Source organism: Prionailurus bengalensis, chromosome A2, assembly GCF_016509475.1.
Source record: "Prionailurus bengalensis isolate Pbe53 chromosome A2, Fcat_Pben_1.1_paternal_pri, whole genome shotgun sequence".
Lineage (NCBI taxonomy): Eukaryota > Metazoa > Chordata > Mammalia > Carnivora > Felidae > Prionailurus > Prionailurus bengalensis.
This window is the reverse complement of record NC_057348.1, coordinates 135,492,408-135,505,175: the sequence shown is the minus strand read 5'-3', so window position 1 is coordinate 135,505,175 and position 12,768 is coordinate 135,492,408. Positions and strand designations below refer to the sequence as shown.

At 42.7% G+C, this 12,768-nt stretch overlaps 1 protein-coding gene and 1 pseudogene across 4 annotated transcripts in view; one reads left to right on the top strand and one right to left on the bottom strand.

Moving 5' to 3' along the window:
• CTTNBP2 (cortactin binding protein 2) overlaps positions 1–12,768 on the top strand; it is a 149,874-nt gene that overhangs the window by 121,674 nt on the left and 15,432 nt on the right. For all 4 annotated transcript variants that reach the window (XM_043589329.1, XM_043589330.1, XM_043589332.1 and 1 more), the window contains 4 exons: positions 322–408; positions 486–585; positions 10,262–10,414; positions 10,590–10,777. In XM_043589329.1, the coding sequence (XP_043445264.1) occupies positions 322–408; positions 486–585; positions 10,262–10,414; positions 10,590–10,777 (528 nt within the window). The remainder of the gene's footprint in view (positions 1–321; positions 409–485; positions 586–10,261; positions 10,415–10,589; positions 10,778–12,768) is intronic.
• LOC122488829 lies at positions 12,487–12,587 on the bottom strand (annotated as a pseudogene).

Here is a 12,768-nt window from a genome sequence, read left to right as displayed (position 1 = left end):
CCCCTTCTCTGCTCACACTCTGTCTCTCTCTCTCAAAAATACATAAACATTAAACAACAAAAATTATAGGGAAGAAAGAGTATGCTTTTTAATAAAGTGTCAGCTCTTTTACCCAGTGTAGTAAATAAATACTAAATTTGCCAGTATTTCACATGAAAGTGAAAGACTTCGAGTGCCCAGTGCATACAGTTAATCCTGAAAATAATATTTTTAATATTTTCAAAAGCTGAGGACAATCAGAAAATTTCCTGCTTGGGTACCACTTTTTTTTTCCCTCTTCTTAGCATTTTCACTGAAGATTTCTTCTTGGTTTGTTAATAGGTCGAGCAGTACCATAATGTCATCTTCCACGGCCCCGAAGGAAGTTTGCAAGACTACATAGCACATCAGCTTGCACTCTGCATGAAGGTAAGTACCCATTACACCTATCCCCCCCCCACCCTTTTCCTTGAAAGCAGGAACTAATTGCTCCTTTCTTATCACAGCACAGACAAATGGCTGCAGGATTCACCTGTGAAATAGTGAGAGCCGAAGTGGATGCTGGTTTCTCCAAGGAACAGCTAATAGACCTGTTCATCAATAGTGGTAAGACCCTTCCAGCAGACTGAGTTGTGGTAACCGAAGGGCATGATCTTCAGTGATGCTGTTAAAAGGAAATAAGCTTTCTTTCTTGGGGGTAAATTTAAGTTGACTTCTCGATTATCCAACAGCTATGGGATGAAAAGGAACACTTGCAAAAGAATTTATTTTTGTGCATCTGGCATTGCATTGATTGCTTATCCCACATTTTCTCCCCCCCCCCCATCTTTTGTTTGTAAATCATTATCCGTTGTGAGCATTCTATGTAACTGGCACCAGAGGTATACTAAGGGAGGAGGTGTTGGGAGCCGTCCATCCTAGCAGGACTAAGTATTGTGCCACTGATGCTGTTTAGAATTGTATGGTGATGATAAAAAGTAGATAGATTTTTAGTATTATTCATAAGTTCTCTACAACCAAAGCACCCATATTGAAGCACCTGAGGTAAACTGCTTTCTCCACCTAACCCTCGGCATGTCATTGACTGGCATTTTGCTAAACATATTACACACGGTAACTAATTCATTTAGTCTCTACAACAGCCCTGTGCCAGTAAGTAACTTATCTGTTTCAAACATGAAGAAACTGGCACGGAAGAGGTTTGGTATCTTGCCACAAGTACAGAGTGGCAGAACCAGGATTAAACACGTTTATTAATATAACTTTTTCATGAACTTTCTGTCTCAGCCTCCAGAGTTTAACACACAAAGCTTGATCACAGGTGGCTTAGCATACCCTGCAGAGCACAGCATGGCTAGCAACCCCGACATGGAACTGAAATGGACCAGACTCCAGTCTTCAAAGGCTCAAAGCCACAGAGACCCCTGAGGACAGGGTGCAGGGACTTGGTGGGGGTGGGGTGGGGGGGAGGGGAGACAGTTGCAAGATCAGTGGTGGATGCGTTGAAATGCAAATTCAAATCTTTTAGGTGTGTCTGTCTCACCTTTGGAGCTATGATCAAGGACTAGGTCAACCTTAGGAAGAAGGAAATAACAGCAGCTTTTAAGTCAAGAAATAAAGTTAAGAGGCAGGTTTGAGGAAGAACTGAGATCCCACAGACCTAGAAGCACATTTTAAGGACAGGAAAATCCCACTAGAATCTGAATGTTACTATAGCTCATGAGGTCAGTCTTTGATCAGAAACTAGTGAAAATTGGCTGCAGAAAGCTGTTTTCTCTGCTGCTGTTACTAATAATCACTAGCTTTTATTAAGCTCTGACTCTGGTCGGCCCTATTCTAAATACCCTGATTTAAAAACATGAAAACATTTGAAACAGGAGGTTTGAGTACCTTGCCCGAACAAGCCACAGCTAGGACACAGCCAAGCAGGACTGAAACCGTTACTGAGCCTGCCCTTAATCACTGCCAGCCACTGCTCCTTACAAACTCTTCTGTGCCAAAATTTCTATTTCCCCCACTTAGTCCTATAACAAAAGCCCACTACATTTTTTCCCATTTTCAGTCTTGTTTCATCTCAAAGTAAGAAGCTAAAATATTTTATTCTCACTCTGTCAGGGCAGATAGCAAGTACAGACTGAATTCTCTCTGCTCTAAGCTTAGAGAGCTTAAAAAAAAAAAGTGGAGAGCAGTGAATCGGGTCATAAAGGATGGCAGAGGTGACGAGCACACCATTTCTAAACCTATGTGCGTGGGGCAGCATCTTAGGACCTCCTCTTCCTAATTCCCGGTCTCTCGGCCCCTCCCACTTGAAATCCGGTCTTGGCTTGACAACCTGAATGTCCACAGGCGCCAAGAGGCCACGTTCAAGGGTGAAGCACTCTGGGGGGGGCTGCGGGGGGCGGGGAGGCATGTCTCCATCTACAGGAGGGCAGCGGCTCTCAGCTGCAGCAGCTAGTTGCTTTCTGCAGTGCAGATCCAGCGTCGTGTGGTCTTGTGACTCTTAAGAGATCCATTTTTAGTGAAAATGTAGGATTTTCTTCTTTCAATGTTGTCAGTTATTTCAATTTTCAAAGCAACATGAGGACCGTGTGGAACTCCCAGGTCCTCTCATTCATAGACTCCTCGTCCTTCTCCCAGGTCACGTCCTGCCAGGGGAGTCCTGGCATAACTTTTCATCCATCCCTTTGGCACCATCCTACCGTTTGCCCCCTTTTCCTGTATTTCCTCTACTTTCCTGTAAGTGGCTGCTCTGTCTACAGCTTCTCCTCCTCGAACTTCCTTCACAGGCAGTCATACCTTTGGTTAAGCTGTCTTTGATTCCTGCCCCGCACATCCCTCCAGCGCCCACTGAACTAAGGTAACGGCATTCAAGGCCTTCCATTCGTAGACATTGATTCACCTGACTGGCTTGTCTGACCCTTCTTTTTTGTTTTTTAAATTGAGATATAATCGAGATATATAGCATTGTGTAAGTTTAAGGTGTTGACTTGATACACTTAGATGTTGGGAAATAATTACTGTAACGTTAGCTCTACCTCTGTTACCTCACATAATTACAATTTTTTTGTGTGTGATAAGAGGACTTTCTTAGTAACTTTCAAGTATGTGATACAATATTGTTAATTATAGTCACCATACAGTACATTAGATCTCCAGAAGTACTCATTTTCTAACTGAAATTTTATATCCTTTGATCTCTAGTTCCCTCACCCTCACCCCAAGCCCTTGCCAACCACCATTTTACTCTGCATACGTTTGGCTTTTTTAGATTCCCCATGTAAGTGATATCATACACTACTTGTCTTTCTCTAACTCTGTTAGCATAATACCCTCAAGGTCCACCATGTTGTTCAAAACGGCAAGATTTTCTTTCTCACTGAGTAATATTCCACTGTATGGATATACCACATTTTCTTTATCTGTTCATCTCTTGGCACTTAGGTTCTTTTCATATCTTGGCTATTGTGAATAATGATGCAATGAACATGAGGGTGCAGATAACTCTCCGAGATCCTGATTTCATTTCCTCTGGGTATATATACCCAGAAGTGGGATTGCTGGACAGCGTGGTATTTTGCATTTTTTGAGGCACCTCCATGGTGTTTAACATAATGGCTGCACCAGTTTATATCCCCACTACCAGTGCTCCAGAGGTTCCCTTTCCTCCACATTCTTGCCAAAACTTGTTATCTACTGTCTTTCTGATGACATCCATTTTGACTGGTGTGAGGTGATGTCTCATCGTGGTTTGGTTTTGCATTTCCCTGATCATTAGTGATCTAATACATCTTTTCATGGACTTGTGGGCCATTTGTATGTCTCTTTTAGAATATCTGACCCTTTTAAAATAACATCAGTGCTCCAAGAATATGCTGTTTCTTTTTTTTACAAAGTGTCCTTTGCTTTTCTACTCTCCGTGTCTTAGTTCATGCTGCAGCTTTCATCTGAATGATAAACACACAACCCCCTGCCCCCGCCCAAAACGCACACTGTGACTACCACATTGCAGGTGCTATGCACACTATTATTGTGCAGTACTGATTAAAACAGACATGACTTTTGCCTTTCCAGAAACCACAGAAAAAGCCCCTATTAAAATGCTCTAAGGACACTTCAAATGAAAGCTTCTCTGATCCCTCCAGATACTTTCCCTCTAATGAACATCATTATATTTGGTTTATACCTGTGTCCCACCTAACTGTAGGTCAAGGCATTGAGGGGTATTATTTGAACTCTTGCCGTGGTCCATTCACGCATATTGTGAAGGCTAGTACTATACCCAGTTCTTCTATTTCACCTTGTACACTGATGGCTAACGAATACTTGCTGATGAGTGGGTGAATCTGATAGAGGAAATAGCATGGGCAAAGACCAAGGGAATGCTAGTCATATGTCATCTTCAGGTACCAGCAAGTGCAAGCTGCTTACAGTAGATTTAGAAAGAGTTAGGTGAAAGAGTGCAGAAGTTGATAATGGAGCAGGTGATGATAGGGCATAAAGATAGAGTGAACTGGAGTTTCAAAATGAAGTTTTTGGACAGCTGACTGAGGCAAAAAAAATCCCCATTTTAGCTATCCGTTTGTGTAGGAAATGGTGTATCATCTTTAAATAGGACAGGAGTTTATTCTTTATGTGGCTTAGCAATTTGTAATTATCAACTATCTTTTTTTTTTCTCTTTTTAATAACAAAGACACAAATACAGGTTCATCTGCTAAGACCTTGAATGCAGTTGTCCAGGTTAAGCACCGGAGCATTATCATTGCCTCCGAGCCCAGTCAGCTGAATCTGGTTCTGTGTCTCATCTCCACTTCCCGCTCTCTTCCCTCCACCTGTCATTTCTTGTTCAAGGGACTGTGGGGGCCCATCATTAACCCTTCTTATTTCTGCTGGTCACTCCCTCACAAGCCTCTGCAGCTCCCAGAGGGTTCACTCCACAGGCCAAGCTACTCTTGTCATCGCCCTGCTGTTATTAGACTCCATCGACTGCAGGATAAACACTGCCCTTCTCTGAATGTGTGTCAAAAACATTGGGGTTTGGCCTCTGATCTTCCTTGCTGCTGTCCACCTTTATCTCCTAAGAACTCGGTCCACTGTGCCCATCATTTTCTCCCCAGGAACCACTGCTGTTGACTGGTGACCAATGGAGAGGTCACAGAGAAAGTGCACTTTAAGTAGAGTGGATGGGGAAACGTTTGGGGCTTTTGAGTGGGGCAAGGGAATCTAACAGGAGCCAAAGGGAAGGAGCCGTCGGCTGGGTGTGGTGTCACCTCTTTTGTAGTGCAGAAAGCACGTACGGAATGTCCTTTTGGTCAAGAGGTGATGGGAAAAGGCAGAGAGTAGAGAAGGCAGAGGTCTGGATGAGGGAAGAAGGGGTTCCTGGGCTGTTCAGCTGCAGCTTTTAGAATAGGGGATAGGAATTATCTGTCAGTTATTCTTTTTCACCAAGAAATTAAACTGATCAAATTATGACTGCAAGTAAGGGCTATACTGATTTGCAAAGAATATGTTTATTCCTGTCGTTTAACCTTATCTTCTCTACAGGAAGAGATTTAAACTACTTGGATGAGGCTGGGCCAGCACGTTGAACTTTAATCTTCCATTATACACAGCACATATATTACCTCATTTGCTCCTCTACAACCGCAGGAGCAAGCCAGCAAAGAGAGTCACAGACAATGAATAAAAGAAATGTATGAGCAAAAGATACAAGAAGGAAGAGTAGCAAACGTATGTTAAATAATTAGCTTTAAGAAGCTAAAACTTATATGGAGATTAAAATGGTTCCCATGAACAGAAGAAGGTAGAACAGAAGAACACATTTTAAAAAAAGACCTCATACAGTTGCCACCAATGGTTATATTGTGTTTATTTTAAAATAACCTCTTCCTTTTCATATTGCCTTTCATGGGAGACAGTCATGGCACATAGCTTTTATTTGGTAAAAAGGGTGTGAATGTGTATTCGAATTGGGTCATTTTGCCACAGTGTAAGGTATGTAGTTAGATCAGTAAGACAGATACAACTTCCTGTCACATAAGATTTTAAAAAGTAAGAAAAAAATGTTTTCAACGCTAGACTGGTGTTTTAAAGTAACACTTAGAATTCTTGAGAGAACTTTCCTTTTCAGAAGTAATGAAGATAGAATTACCGTAGTCCTAGTGGGAGAATATGGTCATTGGAGTCCACATAACTGAGTTTACGTCCTTGGACGCTGTGTTACTTGAGGCTCTTTGAAGGTTTGCCCCTTGCTTCTCATCTGGACTCAGAGCATCACCCCTGCAGAGCCTTCTCTTAAGTGGACTGTGAAAGATGGGCTGTTCTCCATCCCGAGGGGGAGATTATGGACTTGTGGTCACTTGAGATGCACTTTAGAGCTTGGATTTAACTATAAATGTGATAGGTTAATTGTTTTTAAGCCAACAAGTATTGCTCTAGAACTAACTCTCTAGAACTTTTAATGCAAGGGCATGCAAACCTGGATTTAGCCCTGAGCCCTGTGGCCATGGGGGGTGTCTGATTGAGATGCCAACCTGCAGGAGAGGATTAGGGCTGACACAGCCTGTAAAGTTGGAAGGAAAAAAGGACAAAAGGAATAGATTCATTTCAGAAATAGAACTTTGAAGTAGCATAAGGCAAGGGAATCTGAATGGCTGGCTTTCCGGCAACAGGTTAAAAGAAATCTCCAGCTATAATATGGGGTGGGTGGCTTCCTTTCATCTCTGTAGACCCTGATCAGAGGCTGGTTAATCCTTCAAACTGGAAACTTCCTGCCCCTGGGGTTGGTTAATACATTAGGCCCGAAACTCTGTCAAATGACCTGAAATAGACACGTACTATTCCGCAAATTAAATTTACCTTTGGACCAACTTATTTAAGGATGTTGAACTTAAGTAGTTAGAGAAGTAGGTGTTACTGAAAAAATGAGGTAATGAGACTGGCAGTGTTGAAGACAGAGCTTTCCACCAAAGAAACCCAGTCTATTTGACCCTTGGTCAGTACCTCACGGGACACCAGGATAAACAAAGATGAGGTGCAACCCAGCTGAACTGCTGTGAACAGCAGCCTACCCCCTTTTTGTCTAGGGCACAAGCTGTCCATTTAATGTGCGACTAATTGACGAGCAATACAGCCCTCGCTTGTGGACCCAAGAGAATGTTAAGCCTCTCTCCAAAGACCTCCAGCACTCCCATAAACTCATTCGCTTTTTTCTCCAGCCTGAATTCTCCCTGGTTGCTCTCATGCTTGTGTCCCACCACCTGCTAGACATCTCTGAAAGGATGCCTAACTCATCAGATACGTCAGACCTGAAACATCACCCCCACCCACACCCCAAGTACGCTCTTGACTCATGTGCTGTCTGCCTCCATGATCTGTGCAACCTCTTCTCTGCTGGGACTTCAGCGGGGTCCTGCCCTTCTCTCAAGACAGTCAGCCCCTGGGTCTTACTGACTCCATCTCAAACACCGTTTTGTTCAGTGCCTCGGCCCTGAACAAATGCTCAGTCCAATGCCCTGGTTGAGGCTCCCATTACTTCATCAATCAGAACCTGTGTGTTTTTCTGTTTCTTTCCTCTCCAGGTGTTCTTTGCACCGGAGTGAGATTTCAAAGCACAAATCAAGTCCTGTTTATCCCCCTCCTTAGACACTTCCATGGCTTCCCAGAGCTGGTGGCTTCTCCCTCCCAACACGACATTCTAGGTCTTCCACTTGTCATTTGTGACCGGGTTCTGAGGCTTCATATCAAGTCTCACCCCAGGCCGCACACAAAATACTGATGGCCCAGCCCAGACTATGTGAGTCAGAACATCTGCGGATGGGTTCCAGGGGATGTTTCCCGGCAGCCCAGTCTGCCACACTGCTGCTGTCCACAGCTGTGGCTACTTGATCCCATTCCATAGATGTGACTCCACCCCCACTCCCAGCCCATCATGGTAGGAGGTACGTATCAGCCTCGAGTTCACCATGATGCCCTCTTGCAGCTGTTCTCACCTCGACTTGATGCCTTGGTCCCTTCTAGGACTGAGCCCTGTCCTGCCTCCTTCTGTGCCAGTGTCATTTCTTACAACTAGTAAGCTTACCCGTCTCCTAAGCTATTAAGATGCTATTCCTTGTAATGGTTGCATTTTAAAGTGCCACATCCCCCGGTTAGAATCAGTCACCTCTGGTATGCCATAGCACTTAGCAAGAGAGATACGGCAGTGGGGGCAGTGGGGGCAGTGGATGAGCATCTGTTAAAATGCAGGTACATGTTGCTACAGATAGATTTTGACTGGATGCCAGCTTCAGAGCCACTGGAGGTAGCTGTACATTCAGTATAGATCAAGGAAAAGCTGGAGGTCTTCAGTCCTTGGTGGAAAGGAGGTAAACCTACTATTCAACTTGGTCTGTTCTTTATCACTAGGTAGAAGAGGTTTATTTATCACTGTTGTTTTAATGAACTATAGATAGATCACACTTGCACAGTGAATGTATTTCTAAAGGACATTTGAATGCTGGGAAGCACAGATTTTTAGCACTTTTTTACTAAATAGCTGTGTTGAAGGGGATCAGACACACACACACACATCAGACACTAGTGTTAACAGCCCCCACAAAGCAACTAAATTGAGAGGTGGCTGTTACTGTTTCTAGTTTTCTAGTTTTAAAGCTTCATAGCATGCAGAAGAGCTATTTCAGTCTCAGAAGAGATTCATTTACAGTGTTCTAGGAGTTCTCTTGAAAGTGAAAATGCATTGTGTCTGTAGTAACGAGGGGGAATCGAGTATAACCCGTTATGAGTATTTGTGAAAAGTGGGATACTTGGTAAAATTACTCTCAAGTATTTTAAAGTGATCTCTTTTTCTCAAGGTTAATTTGGCTAAGACTGAGGCATCTTAGAATCTTAAAAATTAAAAAGTGATCTTAATTTCAGTTAATTCACTGGTGTATCCGAAGTAGTGTATACATTGTAAATACAGTATTAACATTTGAGTGCTTAGGTTCTAGGCATATGTCAAGTACATTCTGTCTACAGACGTACTCGTTTCCTACATATAATCGTAATCTTCCATTTACTTTCCAGCTTTCATTTTGGGTCAGTATACAGTTTAGTCCCCCCATTATAGTAGGAGGTCCACTGAGATTAGATTCAGGAGCCCTAGTCCTTCTTTACAACTGTTGGCTGAAACCCCAGTCAAACCACTTGAACCTCTCTGAGGTCTGTTAAATGAGAGAGAATTAATCTGCTTACCTTTGAGGTCCTGTCTCCATAATTTGATGAATATTCCTCATATGTGTAATTTAAAAGGTCATTTAAGGGCTTCTGACTTTCTGTATTATGAAATATACATCCATAAAATACATACTTATGTATTTATATTTATAGATAAGTGAATATTTTTTGAAGTTTATTTATTTTGAGAGAGGCAGAGACAGCACAAGTAGGGAAGGGGCAGAGAGAGAGAAGGAGAGAGAGAATCCCAAGCAGAATCCGTGTCGTCAGTGCAAAGCCTGATGCAGGGCTTGAACCCACGAGCCGTGAGATCATGACCTGTGCTGAAACCAAGAGTCAGAAACTTAACTGACTGAGCCACCCAGCACCCCTAATGAATAATTTTAAATAAAATAACCGTTTAGCCACTGACCAGGCCAAGAAATAGATTATTCCCAGCTTCCAGAAAGTGACTGTGTGCCCCATTCCTGTTCACAAGTTTTTCCTTCTATAGGTAACCACTAGTCCATCTTTTCAGACTTTATTTTTTTAAGTTAATTTATTTATTTTGAGAGAGAGAGAGAGAGAGAGAAAGTGAGCATGAACAGGGGAGGGACAGAAAGAGAGAGAGGGAGACAGAGGGAATCACAAGTAGGCTGCATGCTCAGTGCTGAGCCTAATGTGGGGCTTAGTCTCAGGGCAGTGAGATCATGACCTGAGCCGAAACCAAGAGTTGGATGTTTAACAGACTGAGCCCCCCAGACGCCCCCCAGACTTTCATTTTTAAAAATTTTGTCTTAAAATTTATTTTTGAGTGAGGGAGTGAGAGAGGCAGAGCCCGAGTGGGGGAGGGGCAGAGAGAGAGAGAGAGAGAGAGAGGGAGACACAGAATCCCAAGCAGGATCGAGTCTCTGAGTGTCAGCCCAGAGCCCGATGCGGAGCTCGAACTCAAGAACTGTGAGATGATGATCTGAGTTGAAGCCAGATGCTTAACCTACTGAGCCACCCAGACACCCCAGACTTTCATTTTTAACACAGTTCATACAGGTTTTTGTAAAAACTTTAATCACTAAATTTTGTTTCTGCCCACAGCTTGTCTGATCCCAGTGAAACAGTCTCCTGTTAACAAGAAAATCATCATCATCTTAGAGAATTTGGAAAAATCTTCATTGTCTGAGTTACTAGGGGACTTTCTGGCACCTCTGGAAAATCGCAGCACTGAAAGCCCCTGGACTTTTCAAAAAGGTAATAAATGGCAAGACCATGCCCAGAAAGAAGCAAGCTTCTGTGAGATTATTCTAATCATTCTCTTGCTCAGAGTTTGAGTTACACCTCTTGTTCTTTCTTAGACTTACTTTACTCTGCATGGTCCCATCGTATGGCTTACCGAGGTTGGGCCATTGCTTTTGGTTTGTTTTAGGAAACGGAACGTCTGAATGTTACTACTTTCATGAAAACTGCTTTCTGATGGGAACCATTGCCAAGGCCTGTCTGCAGGGCTCCGACTTACTGGTACAGCAGCATTTCCGCTGGGTTCAGCTGCGGTGGGACGGTGAGCCCATGCAGGGGCTGCTGCAGAGGTTCCTACGGAGGAAAGTAGTGAATAAGGTAACAACCTGAGCTGCAGCATGCCTCCTGGAGAAGGGGTGTTAGTGTCTGGGGGCCTGGGTGGGAGTTCTACCGCTAAGTGACTGTGCAGCCTTGGTCAAGGAAGAATTTCAGATATTCAAGGATTAAATAAGATAACACATAAAACAGAACAGTTTCTGGACTGTGTTAAGTAAAAAAAAAAGAGAAAAAAAAAAGAAGGAAAGAAAACAAAAAGCAAATAGGTTTTACTGTTGTTGTTAACTGTTCTCAAGGAGTCTCTCCACGTTCTAAATGCTATAGATGGCTAGATTAGGAAATTGACCACTGGTTTTAAGAATAGCTGCCACTTCCTTGGAGTCTTCAACATTATCCATCCACTGAAGCCAGTTTCAATATGTTACTGCTATACCGTGCTATAAGAAATATAAGAAAAAGTCACATGAAACATTAAAATTCTCTAGCTTTAGACACATTTTCAAGAGTGAGTAGAACTAGTTCAGTGATTGTTTTGGAACAAAATATTCTGTAGCCCCCAAATAACAAAATCAACTTAGTGCCGACCAAATTTAGGACATTACTATTTAATTACTATACTTAAATCGAGCCAGTATGAGTGTCAGCTTTGATCTGATGGTAGAGCTTGATTACTAAGACTTTATCCCCTAATCTAGCCCAACAGGCCACATTTGGAAGACAGTATCTTCTATCACAATATTTTAAGCTGCAGATAACACAATACCCGCCGCTACCTACCTCACAAAAAGACGCTTTTTTCCCCTCATATAACCAGGTGTCTTGTGGCAGGTATCGGTGACTTCTGTTCACCTCTGTGATGTCAGGTCCTGGGTCTGGGGGAGTCTCTTGACCTCCCTTCAAGATGGCAGGATGTCAGCCAGGCTTAGGCACCACACAAAATCAGAGGCAGGAATCTGGATGCTACTTCAGATAAGAGAGCTTTGGCCTTCTCAGTTTCTTTCTCACGGAGCAAAGGATCTTTTTCTGAAACCCCCAGAAACAGAAGGCTTTCCCTACACGTGTCATTAATCAGAACTGGTTTTTTGCCCACCCCCTTGCCCCAGACCATGGCAAGACTTCTACCTTCTCTACCAAGTACCTGAACACAATTCTGTGTCTGTTGTGTTAGAGTGTGTGAATGTGCACACATTTGTGGGTGCAGGATTGGGAGGAGAGTGAGGAGAAACACAGAGTGGGAGCGGTTCTGGTAATTCAGTGAGCTGTGCTTACTTGCCAGTAGTGGTTTGAGTTAGTATTTGAAATTTCTAATTTAATCAGAGAAATTTTCTACCCCAACTATGTTGAAGACTGTTGGCTGGTAATAAATACATGCTTTTGACCAAAGCCAGGCCATCGTATGATGACCACCAGTAGGAAGAAAGATGAGGTAACAGCCATCATAGTTGTGTAGCTTTTCATATTATTGATGCTTCTATTAATTTTATGAATAATATTTAAATCTCTTTGCCAAAAAATTCACATAAATAATCACAAAAGATACTCATTCTTTTTAAAGCCTTTATTTTTTTATAAGAGCAGTTTTAGATTGCAATAAAATTGAGAGGAAGATACCCAGATTTGCCAATACTCCCTGCTCCCATACATGTATCGTCTCCCCTCGTCATCAACATCACTCACCAGAATGGTACATTTCTACCAAGAACGAATCTATATTGAATCTTGATCACCCAAAGTCAATAATTTACCTCAGGGAAAAACACGCAAGCTTCACAAATTTGCACGTCATCCTTGCCCAGGGGTCATGCTGGTCTCTGAAAAGTACCAGTTTTATTCTGTAGATGTGGAACTATTTCAGGTAAAGTGTACCCCCCACCCACACACACACCCAGTTCTCTGATACACGTAGTTTGTGAAGGATTTATTTTAGTTATTTTGAAAAGTAAGTTCCAAGCTTTAAGCTGTGCTTTTTTCTCCACTGTGTTTGAGAATGGAAACAAGGGGTGTGCCGTGAAGAACAGGAAGGCAGAAGGGTA